This window comes from Rattus norvegicus, chromosome 1, assembly GCF_021556685.1.
Source record: "Rattus norvegicus strain SHRSP/BbbUtx chromosome 1, alternate assembly SHRSP_T2T, whole genome shotgun sequence".
NCBI lineage: Eukaryota > Metazoa > Chordata > Mammalia > Rodentia > Muridae > Rattus > Rattus norvegicus.
Genome location: NC_141534.1, coordinates 8,647,062 through 8,666,968, shown reverse-complemented (window position 1 = coordinate 8,666,968; position 19,907 = coordinate 8,647,062). Strand labels below are relative to the sequence as shown.

The following is a 19,907-nucleotide window of genomic DNA, read 5'->3' as shown; positions in this document are numbered from 1 at the left end:
GTCTTTCTAACTAATTCTACGTACTATGATAATCTATTGCCTCATTCATTCATCTGTGGTCCCACTGTCCTTTCTCCCCCAGGCCTCTCATAGTACCCTACCGTGGCCCCACTGAAGCCACCGCTACCCTCCGTGTTTAAGGAAGGATGCCTGCGTGTATACGAATTGAGTTTGACACAATCAGTGCACATGGTGGGCACTTGATATCGTTACTATGACAACTAGAGAATGGCCTGCAACTGAAGACATTTGAAATGCAAAGCAGGGAGGCATTTTCAGTCTTATTTTCAACACCAACTTTTATATTACATCGTCAGCAATAGTGACGTCCTTAAGGTCGGGAGGATAATTTCTATCTTCCTTTCGTCTCTGTTAAGTACCTTCCTCTGCAGTACCCCGAGATGGAATGGTAATGTAGGCCTTCTGCCACTCAGATCGAAAGTCAGGGTGCTAATCCTCTCACTGGTGTGTCAGTCGTCAGCAGGTTGAAGCTTGAGGGGTGTTTTGTGAAGATGAGACACAAGCAATACCAAAAGAAGTACATAGAAAGCACTCCCTGTCAGTCAGGCTGCTTACCTATAACAGTATCGAGGAGTACATAACTGACACTAGAGAAATAATATTATATACCAACGCTCTTTTAAAGGACTCACGTGAAAAAAAATCACTGCTTTGGTAGACAGTGGAGCGTCTAAGAAACGTACGTGTACGTGTACGTGTACGTGTACGAAGTCTAAGTACAAAAGTTGAACTCCACATCTCCAAGTGTCAAGGTCATCAACGGAGTACCAGATACTCACGTAATCACTGAAGACAGGGTTTAAAGAGAGCCTAAAAGGCTGAATGCACCCACACCCTGCCTTCCTTTCCTCTTCAGTGAGACCCCTGAGGGCCTGAAGAGACACTTAGAGGCCCGAGTCAAAGTACACAGCCTCCTAAAGCCTCTCACCTCATCAGCTTATACTTGGAGACGAAGGCTTTGCCACACTCAGTCTTGGAGCACTTGAATGGGCGCTCCCTGGTGTGGGAATAATTGTGGATGGTGAACTTCTCCAGGGTGAGGAAGGACTTGCCGCATTTTTGACAGCGAAAAGGAGCCATGGCCTCTGCTTCTCACACTTTCTTCTTCAGAAGTGCTGATGAGATGAGATGAACCACTGTTCCACCTAAGCCCAGCCGGGACGAAGGCGGGGAGTCGCTACAGCCTGACTCTGAAAAGGCAGCACCACAGCCTAGCAGCCAGGCGAGATCCGGAGCAGGAAGGGGATGGTCAGCACAATAGCTGGGGATCTAGGATGGCCGTCTGCGGAGAGAAGAGGAACGGTTTTCTCACATCAGCTATTGGAAAACGTACCCCCCACCGGCACCTGCACTACCGCATCAGTATGACCTGCAATCAGTGTATTCCTTTCAGAGGCTCAGATGGGCCTGGCCTGGTAACCCATCCTTCCTTCTTGCTTCCCACCCCCCTCTGTTCTAGTGGCTCATGAAACATTCTCTCCTAATAAGAACTGCTGCCTCCATAGACTCCCTCAACTTTATGGTTTTCAGCTCGGTTGTGAGACTCAGTTGACCAACTTGGGTTGGGGGTGGGAAGGAGCAAGCCCCCCTCTTCCTGTTGTAGTGTGTTAATTGATTCACAATGACCACCCCCTTATTCAAAACCATGAGCTTTTCCTCTTCATGCACTGTGAGCACAAGAGAGGTCGTTTCCAACACCTGTTTAAACTCTCAGAGGACGGGAAGGAGTCATTTGTATACATCTCAGTGAATTTGTTTGTAAGATCACTCTGCACCAGTTCCCGATACAGACAGGAATATGGAGAAATGGAATCCGGCAGCACTGGCGTGGTGAGCCTGTAAAACCTAGAAGCCTATAAAGTACAAAACGCTCCATCCCTTCTTGCCCTTCATAGCTACATTAGCACTGAACACTCAAGGTGGAGGAACCAGTGGGGAGGATTCTGTAATCCCATCACTCATTTGTCAGTTCAGGTACACAGATTGTTTTTTTTTAAAGTTTTAGCTAAGGAAATTTACTCTCCCCAACTCATGCTTTATATGAATAGTGTGCCCAACGGAACTTCCTACAGTAGAGATGTGATACGAACATTCCCCTCCCCACCCCCATCCATGCCACAATTATCTTAAGTTAGCCTTCAGCAGCCACAGAGATGAGGGGAAGGGCTGTGCTTTTCTTGCACGGGGACTAAGCTACTGATTAAGCCTCAGGTGTTTTGCTGAAACACGGGGATTGAGTTCAGCCATTTTATTAACATGGGGGAAGGGAGCAAGCTTCCCCAGTCCATATCCCAGTTCTCCCATGAATCCCAGCTTCTTGGTTTATATAATCACATAATATATGTAATATATAATATATGGGCTGTCGGGGGACAATCAACGGAAACGATGACATAATCTTTCCATTTGTGATTGTAACCTGAAAGGGGAAAAAAAAATCACTAAATACATAGTATTTATGGAATAAGACCTATGTGCCGTGGTATAGTTAATGGTTCCTAGCTACTGAGCTCTGTGCATAATGGACAGTGAGGCACGGTGTCTACCTCTGCGTAGGCCTCCGATAACTCAAAGTAGAAGAGGCCAGCGTGGGAGCGGACACGTGTGGAAAGAAGATAAGAAGCGGCCAAAAGAACAACTGTGGCCTTAGTCTCTCTGCCGACATGACCCTCGTGAGTCACTGCTTATCCACACATCGTGGATGAAACAGAAAAGCGGTATTTTCTCTGCTTCTACAGTTGTCCCACACCACCACAGTTTGGCAGCCCCTCCCTACAGTCCCTTCTTCTCTCGATTGCAAACACCAACAAGTGTGAACTTCATTGCACCATGGCCCCTGGGCCTTCTGGGACAAAACAAAGGCTAATCATATATATATATATATATATATATATATATATATATATATATATATATATGCTATCTCTCAGCCGCCCCTCCCCCAACTCATACTAGCTGTATACTGCTAATTCTCTGCCTCCATTAAAAATTCGAGGTGCTTAAAATAGACTGCCTACTATCTAGAAAGCCATCAACAATTGCAACAGAGCTGGTCAACTACGGTCCTGAAGAGAGTCAGTCTGTCCTGTCTCTTGACCTACAAATCGCATTCGAATCTCTCTCCCTCACACACACTGTACTGCTGTTTCAACACCTGTTGCCCTGGAGAGAGAGTAAGTCTCCCCCTCCCCCGCCCCCTTACTCAGGACTTGATTTTTCAGTCCCCCTGATTCTAAAAATACTGAGTAAGTGATACAGGTCTGCCAGGGTGCCAAAGAAACCTTGGGCCATCTGCTTCATTCTGCTTGTGGTGATTATTTTAGGGATAAGGGAGGATCAGACAAGAATAAGAACCATATATATATATATATATATATATATATATATATATATATATATATATATATATGGTTTTATATATATTAACAGCCAGGAAGACTGCACTCCCTGGGGGTAGGGGCATACAACTGTAAAACGAGAGGTCAGAGCACAGATGTAGACCCAGGACTTCCCCAGGGCTGCCAAACACAATCGTCTAATGGGGGAACAACTGTTTTACGATGTTTCTCAAAATAAACCAGGACCTTCTGGCTCCTGTTTCCATTGTCCCCAGTCACACAAAGTGAGGCCCGCGTGTGAGGAAATGGGACTTCCACTTTGGTCTTCCTAGAATGATATTCTAAGTTGGTTGGTTCTCTGGGGGTTGGGGGGGGGTGTTGAGCCCTAGTACGCTACTACTTAAAGTATAAAAGATTTTTTTCTGAGCCACAATGGCTCTCTCACATTTTTAAGGGGTCCTGAATTCAAAACGAAGTTTTAAAGGGCATTCCCTGAGCTGAGAAGGAAGAGAGAAACCCCTCTCTCTGGGAGCTGTCATTCCACTCAAATGCTTACGATGAACTATTTCCTAATCCGTGTGCTATATATCTTCTGCCTATGCCTCATCAGATTAAAACGGACCGGTCTACGGCAACGCTTCTTAGAGAATTCAAGCATCGAACAATCTATACAAATCGGTCTCAAGTGTGTGCACGGGTGATAATTTAATAGGTCCCGAAAGTCAGGCTGCTCACCAATCGCAGATGATACTCAATACTGAGATATTAGTGCTAAACGTCCTCTGGCATTTGAGCTCGACGTCACTTAGAGGGCACTTGCCTGTGATGAACTCATAAGCTGGCTCTACAAGGCCTGTCATGCTGCCATGGCTGCAGACCTCTCTCTCCCATGGCTGCTCAAAGGCAATCGAGGCCAAAGACCAGTCCTCTGGGCTAGTTCCTTAATGTGCTACGTTTTCTCTTGTGGCAAATGCATTTCCAGTTCTGGAATATGGACAAGCCCCCTGTCTGTCCTGCAAACTCCTATTTCCCGGTCTCCCCGAGATGGAGGCACACTGTGGGGTTCACTCAGCAGGTTGACAGACATCCCCACCTACATCTGTCTGGAAATCTTTCACTTAAACCCACACACACTGGTGGGAATGGCTCCACTACCAACCCTGGGAAGGTCTCCCCACAGCCGGCTGAACAATCAGGTTTTCTGCCTGTGGCTTCTTTTCAACTGTCATTAAAACTTGAGCCAGTGACTAGAGCGCTTACTCCCTTAGAAAGGGGGCCCATACTAAGAAAGCCAAAGTGGGGTTTTTAAATCTAATACTCAAGGTTAAAATGCAGGAATTAGTAGAATTGATTAAACCAAGCTTCAGGACACCAAGCGCATACCAAGCTTATGCGTTTTCAAAGGAACAAATGTTTTTGGTTAGCAGAGAGCTGAGTACGATAAAGTTCAAGATGGGGGACTGACTTCAGGAAAGTTACTCCGGCCACTCTTGAAACTCTACTAATGACAAGTCCACACAGGTCCAACTGTGTTACTGGACAGTGAGGCCCATGTTGATGTCCCCTCCTTAAAGACCACAAGACTTCCATTCGTTTTCTTTGGCTTTTGATGAACCTCTGCTCACCTCTACTCATGATAAAGGTCTGAGAGAGTGATTGGTAGAGCCAGAGATATACAGACTATTCAGGTTTCTGCCCGGCCTCTAAAGACAGAATCGGCTTCGAGGACTGGGTGAGCAGACTACTTAGATTAGAACCTAGGCTAGCGGGGAGAGCACATGGTATTAGGAAGGGAATACTAGGGTCCAGAGGAAAACTCCAGCAGAGAATAGGAGTTAACCTTTCTGGTTTAGGCTTGGGTTTCTTTTCTAATGGTGCTCGGGACACCAAGGAGACTGAAGTACTAAGTTGCTGGTGTCCTCTGCCTCACTAAGGAAGAGAGAGGAAACACACCTCAACCCTCTATGGGTGGTCTGGGATTCTGTCAACAATGAGCACCTTTACTTCTCAATATTTCTCTTCCCTGGGGTAGATTGATGGAGTTCATCAGCCCAGGGGTTCAGACAAGTTTGTTTTCTTTGGGGCACACTGCAGCCTGACTGAGCCTTCCCCTAGATATCTTAGGGCTGTGGAGGGAGTGGGAAGTAGATATGTGGGAGCATGAAGTTCCCAGAGCCCCAAAGACAGAAGCCCCTTCCCATAAATTTCCCAGCCTTGACATTGTGGGGAAGCTTTGTCCTGGGTGTGATATACCCCCTCAATATAAACCCTGGGTGGGTTATAGTGAGAAGAATAAGCAAATGAGAATCAAGTCTCATTTTACCAAAGCTTAGGGAAATGCATCCAAGAAACTTGGGCACAGCAGAAGTATAAAGGAGACCCAAACGGCGTTAAAAAAAAAAAAAACCAACCATCTTTGATTGGCCCATCCACTGGCAAAGTGTAAACTTTTTACAGACAGGATTTCTTTGTTATGGTTTGTTTTATGTTTGTACAAATTCAAACCCAGGATTAGCGACTCTCGTGTGCTAATCCTGGATTTGAATTTGTACCTATGCGGACAGGGGTGCCCGAGCGCACAGGTTAGGAAACCAGAAAGCGAGGCACAGGCACGAGAGGAAACAAGAGATGGGGGAGGGCGAAAAGAAGAGAATATAACGGGATTGCATGACAGGAGAAAGGGGGGCTGCCGGATGCGTGGGGTGGGGGTCCAGGAGGAAGGAGAAGGGGGTGGGGGAGGGGGAAGGAAGGAGCACCAACTGGTAAGAACAAAAGCGTGCACATAAAGATGTCATCATGACTACTTTATATGCTCCCTTTACAAACTAATAAAGTTTTTATCTGGCGGGCTGAAGATACTATCAGTCCCACTAATCTCGGAGTTTATACACAGGAAGGGTGAAAGGAAGAAGAGGGAACAATAGCTGGAGAAGGCTGGCAAAGCTGCCCCAGCAGGAATGGGGAGTGCCACAGAGGAAGGAGCTACACCAGCACAGCGGCTGGGCTGCTGGAGGGCAGAGTGTGGGGCCTATCGCTACACAAGTGTCCTCTGTCACAGGTCTGTGCTCCCTCCCCCAACACCATCACCCCTTCTCCTCCCACAGGATGGACTGGGGGGTGGGGTGGGGGAGGCTGGGGTGGCTCCATTTTGACAGTCTCATGGGCCTCTGAGGGATGAGAGAGAGAGACGGGGGAAGAGAAACCATGAAAGGTATTATCTTTGCAGACCCTGGTTCCTCCACTCAGCATCACACACTGGATTCTTACACAGAACATTCAGGAAGAAAGGGGGAGCCCAACAGATAGGTCCACCCGGAAACACAAGTGCTGAGTCCTGGATTGGCTCCGAGGTTGGGATGGTTCGCTGCTGTTTTAAGAGGACTATTATTTCTTGGTGGAGACTAGGTAGCCCGGTATGAAAAGAGTGGTGGAGAGCCAGCCTGGCAAGCCAGACGAAACCCTTTGCTATGAGGAGCAGATATCCCAACGTCAAAGTCAGGGGTGGAGACTGCTCCTTTGTGACAGATGAGAACGTATCCCCCACTCCACCCTCCTATAAATCCCTTTCCGGCTGGCCTTTAGACCTCTGCAGGGCCACCATTCTATAGCTGTTAGCCTATTCTCAGAATACTGCATGAAAAACCAGAACCCTAATTAGCAGCATGGCCTTTTGTCCCAATAAAACCATCCTTTGGGGACAGAAAAGAATGCCTGGGTCCTTTCTAGGAAGTGAGAGGGTACAGGTTAATACTGAGAAAAAACAAAAGCCATCTGGGTTACAATGAGGAGAGGAAGCTAGATCTATGAGTTAAGACAAGCAGGAAGAGACTTATAATCTATACGGTCCAGAGGAGATTCCTAAGGGTAGGGCAGCCTCACATAGTGATTTCTCCAGATAAACAGGAAAGGACCAAGAATGTGGACACCTACAGGTGATCTGAGGGTCTGATTTTTGCTGCTCTTGCTGAGAATCATACACTGCCTGAGGTCTGTTAGCTTCTGAGAAGGTTGTTTATGCACTAGGTAGACGAAAGGGAGAGGCTGTGTGCAGTGGATGGAGGAAACACAGAAGAGGAGAGAGATGGACAGAGAATGGTGACAAGGAGCCCAGGTTTCAGCCTGCCTGCAGGCATGGGGTAAGGGAAGGAACAGACTAGACTGGAGATCCTTCAGGCATATGAAAGGAGACTTAGGGAGCAGTTAGTCTGTGGAGGTCAGGGCCTGGAGGCAGCAGACTGCCTAACAGAGAAGCCATCGGTCATGGCTCCCTCTCACAAGACTCTGAAAGGAGCGGGAGCTCCCAGTTGAGTCTTTCCACACAGGGACTGAAGCCCAGGACTGAAATCACCACAGACACACATTTGACAGGCACTTTTAAAATGACAATGCCCATGCTATTATTTTTTAAAAAGCTCTATCAATGGACGGCTATCAGAGGCTGAAAAATTAAAACTTGGGATTTGAAAAACTAAACTTTCTGTATCTGCAAAGCAAACTGTTCGTGTGGGGAAAAAATGAATATGAAATGCAAAAGTATTTAATGATTAGATCATCACAGTTTTCCTCATCTGATTTTTTTTTAATTATTAATGCTAGTAAACACTGTATTAGGTTTCTGCTTGTCTTTCTTTACAGAACAGTAAAGAAGGAAGGAGACATTTCTAAGCCTCCACATGGGCTTCTCTGAAATGGGGAAAGAATATTAGGGGGTGGGGGAAATCTCTCTCTCTTTCTCTCTCTCTCTGCGCCTTATGTCTTTTTTTTCCTCCCCCATTCATAGCTTCAGTTCCTTTGTTTGTGTAACAGACCATTACAGTCAAACCCTGTTCAATGGGAGAGGAATGTGAACTCTCTAAGTAGCTGTCCTGGCAATCCATGTGTGTGGTCCTTCCCCCAACACAGTGGGGCCCCATCTGCCCTTCTGAGCTCAGAGCCTCCTACAGGGCAGGAAGCCAGCTTACAATAACGCCAACTTCCCACTGAGGCATACACGCAGCCCCTTCCCTGGGCTCCTCTAAGCCTCTCTGCGTTCCTCAGGTTGGAGCACATCCTGGCTGGGCCTGTCCCCTTTGACCCGCTTAAGACAGGTGTCTCCTCAGCCCTTTTCTTTCTTTAGCCTGTGGGCTCTCGCCTGAATGCTAGGCAGACACATTCCAGATCTCCCTGTTATCACACTCCGCCCTCTGAAGTCTTGTGCACTCTTGACAGAAGACACAAGTCAAAGATTCCTCTTCCCTAGCCTCCCTGGACTAATCACAACTCCTCAGGCCTTTGTCCATTCTTGACAGATAATGGTTGACCCTCTTGGCATGAATTTCAGTTCTTTGGTTAATGAATCAAGACAAGCTTTGAGGAACAGCTGTCTTTCCGTCGGAATCAAAATAATATTTAAAACAATACTATAGTATTTCCATTGAGCCTACATAAAAGCCTTCTCAAAGTACTCAATTCCTGAACACAGCCCTACCATATGGCTGAAGGGACACTGGATATTCAACGAGCTACATTTCACTGTTCTTACTGATGGGATACTGTGCTGTGTAAGTGCCCAGCACATGGTTGAGTGTAGTGGATGGTTCTGATGAGCTCTAGCTGTCCGAAGCTAAGCCATGTGCTTTTTTTATTTCTACTAAGGCAAGTTGTCTGGTGAGCAGAGCCCTCCGGCAATAGTTTTTACCACTGTTTCCAGACTAATCTCCAAAATGGGCAGAGGGCTCTCTGGTGAAGCTGAACATTTCAGCTGAATGCTGGCCTCCATGGGCTTATAGCTCATCCTCTCCCACAAAGGAAGAACAACTTGACACATGTCCACTACACAGGTTTGTCTTCGGAGGCAGCCTACAGGTTTTTGAATTGCTATGAAGTGACAGCAGAAAATGCCCCAGACCCACTAGGTATGGCTGGGGCCGCAGACAGGGTAGAGGAGCTGAAGAGGGTGTGAAAGTAGGGGAGGGGAAGAGACATGAGTGTGCTCTACTGTAACTCTCTTGAAGCACCTTGGACCTGCACATCCCTGCATTCCTGAGTTGGCTGTGTATTTCCATGCAACTTTGTTTGTTGAGGCTGTGTGTCCCTATATAAGGCTGCCTTAGAACTCCCTATAGAAACAAAGTAGGCTTTGCACTCACGAAAATCCACCCGCCCTCTGCATCCCAAGTGCCGGGATTAAACACATGTGCACCACCACACCTGGCCCGAGCAATTCTTATCGAAAATGTGCAGGTAAGAATAATTTTTAAACGTTCGTACCTTCTGTGTGAGCAGGAGAGTCAGCTGCGAGGCAGATATGGATGGAGTCCTGCAGAAGGTCTGAGGACTCGAACCTGTGAGAAGAGACCTTGGACATTGTCAGAGAAAGATGCTAGAACGTTCTCCCGAGATTCTACCTCCCAAACATGCCCCCCTGGTATTGTATAAAGAGGCTCCCTGCTGCTTTCTCAAACATCTCAATACATGGTCTTTATTTAACGTATGTCCTTTGCCCTACAAGCGACTGGATCAGAGCTCTGAAGGTTCCCTCTGCTTTCTGACAGTGGGGGGGGGGGGACCATGAAATTGCTTACATAAGACATTCAAAACAGCACTAGGAGGAAATGGTGTTTCTTTTAAAACAACAATATTAAAATGCCGTAAAACAGGTATGCAAATCTAGGAGGCAACAGAACCTAAAGCAAAATTATGAATCGAAAGAAAGCAGCCGGGTGACATGCGTTTTCAACAGTTTTATGGGTGCCTATAGATTTATCAAATCTGCAGTGCAGAAAGGCAGACATCTCTAAATTGAATATGCAGATGAGTGGGTACTAACCCTGATTACACATTAGAATTAGCAGGAATTTTTTTTTTTTAATAGCAGATCCCAAGGCCACTCCACAAATCAGCATAGACAGAAACAGAATGGCTGGAGCCCAGAAAATTGTTTTCCCCTAGTCCTCAAGTGCCTGGTCCTCATACCAACCCTGGACCGCTGAATGCTGACACATGTTTAAAGACCTACAACCCTGTTCACCAATTCATTGTACCGCTCTGCCTCTTCCAACTCGACTCTTCTGCCAAACTGATTTTCTTGTGGGTAGGGAGGATGCCTGAGGATTCTCTTAACCAGTATGAAGACAACCGAACCTATTTCGAGAGCCAGTTCTATCTCATCTAATGGCTTGGTCACGTGACCACCCGGTCCCTTAATTTGATCAAAAAGACTGCGTCCATTTGTTTTGTACAGAAGCATCCTTTTCATTTAAAGATGGAAGGGGGGAAAATGCAGCTTTCTTTAGACAAGCTTAAACAATCAAATACAATTCGGGGGAGGGGGGAGAAAGCTGGAGGCGACCATGTACTTGTCTGGACCAGTTTGTCTCCCATCTGGTCCTCACTCCGCATGTGTAAACAGACCCTGTACATGGACCACCTCCTCTCAAAATACTCCACAGCAACCATGGCCATTTAATTGGGTGGTCTCCGGAGGCCTGTGCTAACTCCTTTTTTTTTTCCCCAAGAGATTTAAAACACTCGAAAGTGAAAGAATAAAATTAGTTTGAATGACTCTTCATTGAGTCTGCCCATCTCCCCCGTGGACAATAGCAATTTACGGATCCAGAGAGGAGGGGGCTCACTTCTGCTGCCCAGGATGGGGCTTACAGAACACAAGGTTTGCAAGGCAGGCAGCAGAGTAGCTCGGATTCATTGTCAAAATATTCAAATCATCACGAAGAGAAAGCAAGCCAGTCTTTTCTGCCTCCAACAGTACTTGGCGGCAGCGGACTCACACAGGAGCAAGCTTATTCTTCTGTTGCACAGTGTGAAGGGCAAAGTGAAAGAGGGTTGCCCTAGCAGGGAGGGGATCAAGCTCCTCAGCCTTTCCCACCTGCCCACCCAGCGCTGCCTCACATACACAAGACTCCACAATGCTGGGGAGAACACGGTGCAGGCCAAGCAGGCCCCAGGGGACAACCCCATGCCCCACGCAACAATGTAACATAGCAGAGATGAGAACAAGAGAAAAAGAGTCATCTATCTCACTCTGACAAGATGGTACTAGCAGACTTTTTCAGGTCTTAGATTTCAAAAGCTGAGAAAAAATGTTTTCAAATGTTTCATTGTTTTCAAATGCCAACTGAAGGAGAAGGAGAAGCAGCAGCAGCAGCAGCTAAAAATGACCCTGTAAACTTAAACAATGCTAAGGCGGCGTCTTGGAGTTCCAGAAGAGCGAGAAAAATCACATTTTTCTAAGAAGGGAGTTTGGCACTCGGTAAATAGAACCGCACTAATTAGTTTAAATGGATTTGTAATGCCACTCACGGGCAACAGACTGGAAGCTTAACCAACCCAGAGTGGACGATTTCTAGACTGTCCTTCTGCCTTCTGTGAAGTGTGTTCACAGTTTACAGTGTGCCTTTGGCCCAGTTAATGATCTGGGTTTGCTGCTGGCTGAACGCTCACGGAAACTCAAGTCCAACAAAGAGATTCCTCCCGTCTCAGCTCACGCCCACTTTGGGATGCTCCGGGTTTGATCTAAGCAAATGCCTGAAACCTCCATTCTAAGGATCTGCACGAGAATGAGTTGGACAGTGCCAGACACTGTGAGCTGCTCTAACTTTTAATAAAGATTCCTTCTGCTTAAAGATATGTGAGGGAGGGGGGTTGCTTAGGAAAGTCTCTCAGACGAGGTTTTATTATTTTTTTTTTTTAAAAAAACACGACCTCACGTGCAGTGGGGCCCCTGACTTGGAGACTTACAAATGAATCTTCTCGCAGAGATGGATCATAAACCATGCGAGCCTACCTTCGAAGAGACCTAGGAGAGACAATATTCTCTTCCAAAGGATGTTATGTTAAAAAAAAAAAAGGCAGGCTGGAGTGGGGGGTCACATGAAATTTTAGTAGATTTGGGGGCCTCACTTCTGGCCTCTGCACTCTTATTTCAGGTAATCTTTACATTCCCCCACTCTCGAAACCCAAGGTTTCAAATAGTTCCTGAGTTCGCACGCCTCCCGGATCACTATCTTCAACCCTGAAGTGTCTTAAAATCCTGCACAAAAGCTCCTTCCTTCCTGCTCTTCCCCATCGTGGCTCTGATACCTTCTAAAGCAGAGGCTGGCTTCCCCTGCAACCCTCCTGGTGGGTTCTGTGCAGCACCGCAGTACCACTGTGTAGTGACAACCACCAGGTTGGGTGCTCACCAGGCAATGGCCCTGTTAAGTCCTTAGCCCCCTGGGCAATCACAGCAGTGGCTTTACTCATGGACAAATGAAGGCTTGCACGTATGCTAACTTGCCTGGCCCTGTAACTAGCAAGCAGCTGAACTGGGCGTGAATCCGGGATATGTGGTCTGACAGGGAGTCCTCACACTCTAACCTCCTGGCCTGTACAGAGTCAGAAATCCTGCCCTGACTTTAGATTGTTTTTTCCCCCTGCCCGATCGTGCTGCTCAGATCGAGCTGCTGTCTGTCTCTCAACTCTTGTTTTCTTCCTTCCCACGTCCCTGTCGTTCAAGTGCCTTTCTTGTGGCGCTAAATCAGTGTGGTGGGCAACAGGTGGAAGGCTTCTAATCTTTCAAATTTTCTCCCAGCTGAAGGTGGACAAGACCTAAAGTCTCTTTGTTAACATTTAAACCTAACCATAGAAATCCGGCAAGACTTGGGGTAACTCCGGAAGGGAGGACAGATAGGATTTAAAAAAAAAAAAAATCAACTCTTTCCTCCTAGTCCATGTAACCTCAGACTCAGTTTAGAAAAGAAAAGGCAATCCGTCAGTGCAGGGAGGGGGCCCTGCCTGGCAGGGCTGGGGTAGGATTCCCTGACCTGACAGCTGTGTGGGAGCATCCCTTCTTTGAGGGAGTGAAGCCAACCTCGGCTAGGTCTCCAGCCCCCACTTCCAGCCCTGAGCCCAGCCCAGACAGCTGCAAAGCTTCAAGTCATACCATGATATATGGAGGGCAGAGGGTCAGTTCCCCACCTTTCAGGCGCCATGAAAATCTCTAGGTTCAAGGAAACACTCTGCCAATGTAAATAAGGCACTTAAACCTGATCTAGGCCTTCAGCTACCCTCCTAGTGGCTGCAGTGTCTAGGACGGTGGCTACGGGGAGAAGCAGTCTCTCTGACCTTGGACAGTGAGATTCAGATTTATGGGTACCGTCTCAGTAAGGAGCCAGAAATCTTCCTTAGAACTGTACCCCTCCTCTACCTAGCTTAGGGCCTCTGGTGTCCGGTGTTTTAATACCCTGGAGCAGGTAGAGCAGGAAGATGGGAGACAGGGGGTTGGCGTTAAGAACATACTCACAAGATTAACTCCTCCGATTCCCAAATACCTAGGGAGGGAAAGGCATACAGTGTTTTTTTAAGCCTTTATCTTAAACTCTAAATTGCCAAAACCAAACAAACAAAAACGGAAAAGGAAGCCTACTTGGAAAAGGCAAGAGGTAGGCCAGAGCAGATGCGGGCCAAGGTCTGGGAAACTATATTTCCTAATCTAGGTAGGCCTCCCAGTCAACGAGCCGGGACAGGGAGCAGCCAACTGATTTCCCTAAAATGAAAATGATGAGTGAGACCTGAGGTACATAGGGAGAGAGGGGATGCTATCCCAAAGACAAAGAAAACAAACGACTTGAGACAAAGATACTGTGTCAATGATGGATACTTGAGATGCTAATGACATCTGGGCTTGGGGGAAGGAGATGCTGTTTTGAGGCCAGTCATATCCTCCAATCAAATCCCAGTTCAGTCTGTGGCTGGATGTCTGAGACCCATAGAACATGGAACTGTAACATTCACAGAGCAGAGTTGGCTAAGATAGTCCTGAGAGATAACCACCTACAGGATACTCCGTTCCCATCTGCAGTACCGAAAACCTTGGGGGAAAAGAATGGGGAAAATGCTAAAGAAAGGACCGGTCCACTATTTTGGTCTAGACAGAGCTTTCCCATGGCTTCCTTGAAATGCAGCCTGCTGAGCAAGAAGCCAGGCATCGGGACTGTGGAAGGGCCATTTCCATCCACAGGCTGGTGTCTGAGGTCCACACTGGTCTCTGTGTTCTTGGCCTGGCTCCCCTTCCTTCTAATTGCAACGGCCCTATCAGCATCATCCTTTCTAACATGCTAAGGCATCCATTCCTGTCGCCGGCCTGCTTGGAATCCCTCAAGGGTCTCGTTGGTTTCTGTCAATTGCAACCAGGAGGCCCGTCTAATCAGAACCACTGAAGGTGGTTCTTGATCAGGAAAGCAGGGTGTTCAGGCTTGTGTTACAGGAAGAGACCACACACGGCAGGCACAGGCTATCCCTTTGGATTCATCACTGCTATGCGTTACAACAGGTAAACAGTCATTCCCATGTGTTGCGGGGGTGGGGGCTGCCACCGCCACGACCAATGAAAAACTGCCAACGGGAAAATTAACGAAGCTGTTCTGCAGCTTCTCTATAAATAACACCATTTACGGAGTTTCTAGTCTCTTCTCTGAATCACAACCAGAGGCTCCCCTACACTGTGAATTGAATAGAGGGGCCAAATGAGAGGCGTTTAAAGAAAACAACATAAAACGACTGGGATCTTAATGTGGCTCCCACTGACATGGCGATGGTGTGTGAGCTTCATCAATCACTTTTAATTCCTGCTACTGAGACAAAAGGGGAGAATTTTCCCTTGGTAAATGCTACATAATGGGTCAATTCCATGATTCTCTCAATATGGTATGTCTGTTATAGTGTCAACACACATCATTTCCGGTACTGTTTTAAATACTGATAGGGAAATGAGCTACTTTATGATTTTAATAATATTCTTCTCCGAGGATACCCGCTGCCTTTCCTCTTGCTTTAACTGCTAATGGAGTAGGGAAGTAGTTTTAAAGACTTATTTATTTGTGATGTGTACGAGGGTTTGCCCAAAAATGTATATAAACACGCCATATGTGAGCGTAGCACCCACAGAGGTTAGAAGACAGCGTCAGTTGTACTGGAACTGGGGTTATGGTAGTTGTAAGCTACCATAGGGTTGGGAATTGAACCCCGATCCTCTGGAAGAGCAGAGAGCATTCAGTTCTGCTGAGCCACCTTACCAGTCCCAGCAAGTAACTTAATGATATCCTTCAGACAGTGTTTTTAATGCGGCAGCATGTGTAGCGACTGAATCCAACTGCAAACGGGCCTGGAGTGAACTGGCCTTACACGTGTCATCAGGCCACTCAAAGGGCACACTGAGTATTATGACAACTCCTTCTACTGTGTAAGAGGGGGACAGCTTTAGTGTGGGTTTCAACTCAGAAAACAAGGGCAGACTCAAGACTGACCAGGGAGAGGCACCTGACAGCTTAATAAAGGCATGTTGACTTCAACGAGGACAGAGGAGGCTCAGGTGACACTGAAGACAGAGGCCACATCAAGAAGTGACAGCAACTTCAGAGGGAGACGTCATTTGAAAGCCAGAAAAGGCACCGCTGGGATTACTGAAATGCTATGTGTGGGTAGGTAAAGAGCACGTGACCTCAGGGATGTCAGGAATGCCTCTGTCACATGTCACCCTGCCACATCCCAGCCAGGGGTCAGTCCTGAAGTGTTCGCTGGCGTAGAGAGACAATAAGCAGCACAGTGAAGAACAGTTATGGGGTCCAATACCAATGCCTCTGTATTCTGCTTAAGCCCCCTCTACCCGGGCTTCCTGGGTTGTGAAATGGCAAGAGCTTAGTTAGAGCATAGTAGCCATACAGGATAGGACTCTTCCTCATTCTTCCACATGCGGGTGGATTTTATTTTATTTTATTTCATTTCATTTTTGCTTCCTTTCGCGAAGAACTCCTAATCTACGACGTCAGCAGAGCGAGTTAGACGCGTTAGACGCGCTGCTAGGGGAGGTTTCACTCTATATTATCAGCTTATCATAGAATGCAATCAGCTCGAGTGCAAGTCTTATCTGTCCCAATCGCTGAATTTAGTCAAGTGAGAGTCTACAGAACTCTTAATTAAAAGCCTCTTCATCTTCTTAGTGGAAACATCTACATATGACGCTAAGAATCTTTTAGAAAAGAATGAAATCAGAGGCTGGGCCCAAAAGGGACGTTTGCCTTATGCTTTTAAAATGCCTCCTCTAGAGGGGCTGATGGAGCCCCACAAACGAACGAAGGCAAAAAAAAAGGGGGGGGGGTTGGGGGCGTGTTTGATACTGCTCCATAAAGCAACAGCATTGATCAGGTTCTATAGACCAAGCGGGCTTTCCTACCTACCATTTAGGATACGCAGCTGAAGCCTAGTTAAGTCACTACACTCACAGGGATGTGGAGGGAACCATCCATCCCATTCATTCAGCTGCATTTACTGAGCCAAGAACTTTGCTAGGCCTGAAGATATAAAAATGAATATAGTACCTTCCAGCTAAAAGAGTACACCTAAACAAAGAGCTCTGGGGGACGTGTTAAGTGCTATGGCCGAGGTATGCACAAAGGGCTGAGGCCAAAGGAAGGAGCCATAAATTCTTGCTGGGAAATCAAGCATCAAGCCAGTGAGGGAAGACAGCTAAGAAGGGGTGGAGTATTTCCTTGTGATAAACTAAAGAGCCTTCTTTACGGTGTTCTGAAAAGGAAGGTAGTTAATTTTAAGATTTACAAACTATTGTTACTCCAGGGGCTCTCTTGGTCCACTATCTGTGTCATCTGCTTCTGACACACGCTGACATTCTCAGCAGTCCTAAGACTGTAAAAAAAAAAAAAAAAAAAAACCGTCCGTGATGTGTAATCACTGGATTCCCACAATGATCACAATACGGAATGGTGGGTCCCTGGCACCAACTTAGCTCTCAAGTTCAAAGATGTTTTGAAACAAACAAATGGAAAACAAACTTTGGGGAAGCCAGACATGCTGTTAATGCTGCTTCTTAGCGTGAAGAGAAGAAGGGACCACCTGATTATATCATGGCTCACATTTTGTCTTTATGTCGGTTTTAAAAGGAGAAGGGCGTGTTGAATAGACATCTGCTTACCGGCCACTCATTATGCACACTATATTCCTACTTATAGGACAGTTGCGACAAAACCTCCATTGTTCACTGCCCACTAGCCCCACACTTGAGTCATTCTAATGTAAGCATGAGAAACTCCCAGCTCCTTTGGGGTGAATTTCCAAATTCCTCTGTGTTAAATTGAGGTCTAATTTTTTTTCCTGTGCCTGGTTTTCACGAGAAGGTCCATTCCACCCCGTGTGCGCTCCCTTTCAGCTGTCAATAAACAGAGGCAGTGAATTCCCCCACAGTTCTACAAAGCTAGTTAGGCAGAGCCATTCACTCCATCAGGAAAACAGCGCATTGATTTCAGTCAGTTCCCAGGGTGCAGCTGGGACAAAGAGATCAAAGGCCCACCTCTCTCTCCCTCCAAGGCTTTCATTAGGCCCAGCCCAGACAAACTGCGACAGGTCTCCTTGAGACCAGGAGAGGGCCCGAGGACGGACCACCTCTTGGTTCAATTCAAATTCATCCGTTTCCTACATTCCAGTGACAGTCCAGAATGCTAACCATGACTAAAGGACACAATCGGCGGCATAATATACTGCTCACTGGTTCATCCAAGGTCAGAGGGAGAGGACAGACACTGAGGGAAGTCCTAGGCTTCAAGGGCCTGCTGAGCCTCAAAGACCCGTCTGACATTCCATAAATAAAACTTCTTCTCACTCTCCCTTTCTTGTGAGTATCTTTAGGAGTGATGGTCCACTTAACGGTCTGAAATTTCTTTCATACCACTGAACCCAAACTCTCTGGAAACTTTATTCCCAACTTAATAGTTGTGTGGGTGTGGTGGAAGGTCCCCCAAAGGGCAGCCCCTTATCAATCCACTCCTGTGTTCCAGAGAAGCTGCTGAACCTTACAACAAGCTCCTAGTCACTCCCGACTGAAAAGTGTTAATTTTTAACGTCTAGGCTTTCCCAAAAAAGCACCATTTCCAGGGAAGGCCCCACAGCTCAAAGAAGAGTATAGTTTGTATAAATTCTGTTTGCTAAACAGAAATAGGAACAGGGCTGAAACAGTTACCTTTTTTCCTTTGACTTGGGGAATCTAGCTGGGTAACCAGGTCCTAAATAGTGGTCTCTGTATGAAGGAGTGTTTACACATTTGTGGGAGTGAAGAGGGCTAGCCAGGGGCAGGGTGAACGAACAGAGTCTGAAAGTAAATGTGTTTTCCCAAGGGGGGTTACCTCTATTGAACAAACATAATTAAAAGGGTTTCTAAATCTGCCCTTGAATTCAGAACTGCTCCTTTGATGCAAACCTTCACCAAACCCTGTAATGAAATGTGTTCATGTCTGTCACTCATCCTGAGCAAACACGAGGAGAGATGGGTTACCTTTCAAAATTCCTAAACTGAAGAGAAAATAAACAATATTGGAACTAAAGGTATGGAAAACCCACTTCTTGACACAGAACACACCCTTCCCACATGCCCAGTTCCAAGCTTCAGTACTTTCCTGGGCCTTCACCACAGATTTCCTGAGCTCTGAATTCACTGATTCTTGTCCATCTTTTAACTACTGCAGAGGTACCACAGAGGGTAGTCAACAGCCCTGTGTGAAAGGCTTCCACTTATTTTCAAGGTTGGACGGGAATGAGCTTTCAAAAAAGCCAAAGCCGTGATTGCGATATTACAGGCCAGCAATCTCAGCATGGCACTCAGACACTCATGCTGTTGGGTCATGAGTTCAAGGCCAACCTAGACTCTACAATGAGACCCTGTCTCAGAAAACTAAATAAGGAAAAAGAAAAGAGAGAGACAACAAAAGGCAAAGGGAAGAAAACTATAAAGGCGGGGGAGGGGAAGATAGGTGAAGAAGACAAGTGACTGTTTTAACGAGAATGTTAAGTTAAATCTGACCATTGACGCTCTTTAGATTAAGGTGCTATGCTAACGTCTCTGTTTTCCTAGTTTTCTGAAACGGAGACAGAAATATCTGTCAAGAATTTCTTTACAAGATACTGTGAAATTAACATGCCTCCAAAGATTGCTTCATTATAGGAAGCTGGTCTTATGAACAACTTCACATAATTACAGGTCACTCTGACTCAAACGAGGTTCTCTGGAAACTCGTTAAGTCCCTCTAAATCAAATTATTTTTCAAAAGTACTCCTGAAACTTACTACTTAAAGAAAGCCTGTGGCAAGGGTCAAGCACACTCATCAGTCCATTTGCGTGTCTTCCAGACGCATTTGCAAAGAGCTGAGATCTTACGACTTGAGCTTCCTCGCAACCAACTGAGACAGCATGAATGTGTTTCCCAGAGAAGAGAGAATGGGCTCTAGCAATGGGAGGAGACTTGCCAATGCTATACAGCTGCAGGAATGGACACTCCAAGTGTTCAGTCTCTAGGTCTCACACAGCTCCTATTGTATGCACACACTGCACTATGGATAGAATTAGCCACTGAAGTCCTCTCTCTCCAGCTACCTTGAATAAAGCAATCGTGTCCCTACCCTCAAAAGAATTCATTTACTAGCATTTGGGGATCAAGTGAAAAGGACCTTAAAATACCAGTCTATGGACCAAATAATGAAAACATTTTGCTCCAGGTCATTTACAAAGAT

General features: G+C 46.5%; 1 protein-coding gene across 5 annotated transcripts in view; it reads right to left on the bottom strand.

The window, feature by feature from the left end:
- Plagl1 (PLAG1 like zinc finger 1) overlaps positions 1-19,907 on the bottom strand; it is a 39,915-nt gene that overhangs the window by 5,969 nt on the left and 14,039 nt on the right. For 2 of the 5 annotated variants that reach the window (XM_087627594.1, NM_012760.4), the window contains 3 exon segments: positions 13,639-13,666; positions 9,609-9,696; positions 950-1,303 (listed from right to left, as the gene is read on the bottom strand). In XM_087627594.1, coding sequence (XP_087483720.1) covers positions 950-1,101 — 152 coding nt within the window. In that variant the 5' untranslated portion in view covers positions 1,102-1,303; positions 9,609-9,696; positions 13,639-13,666. 5 annotated transcript variants of the gene reach the window in all.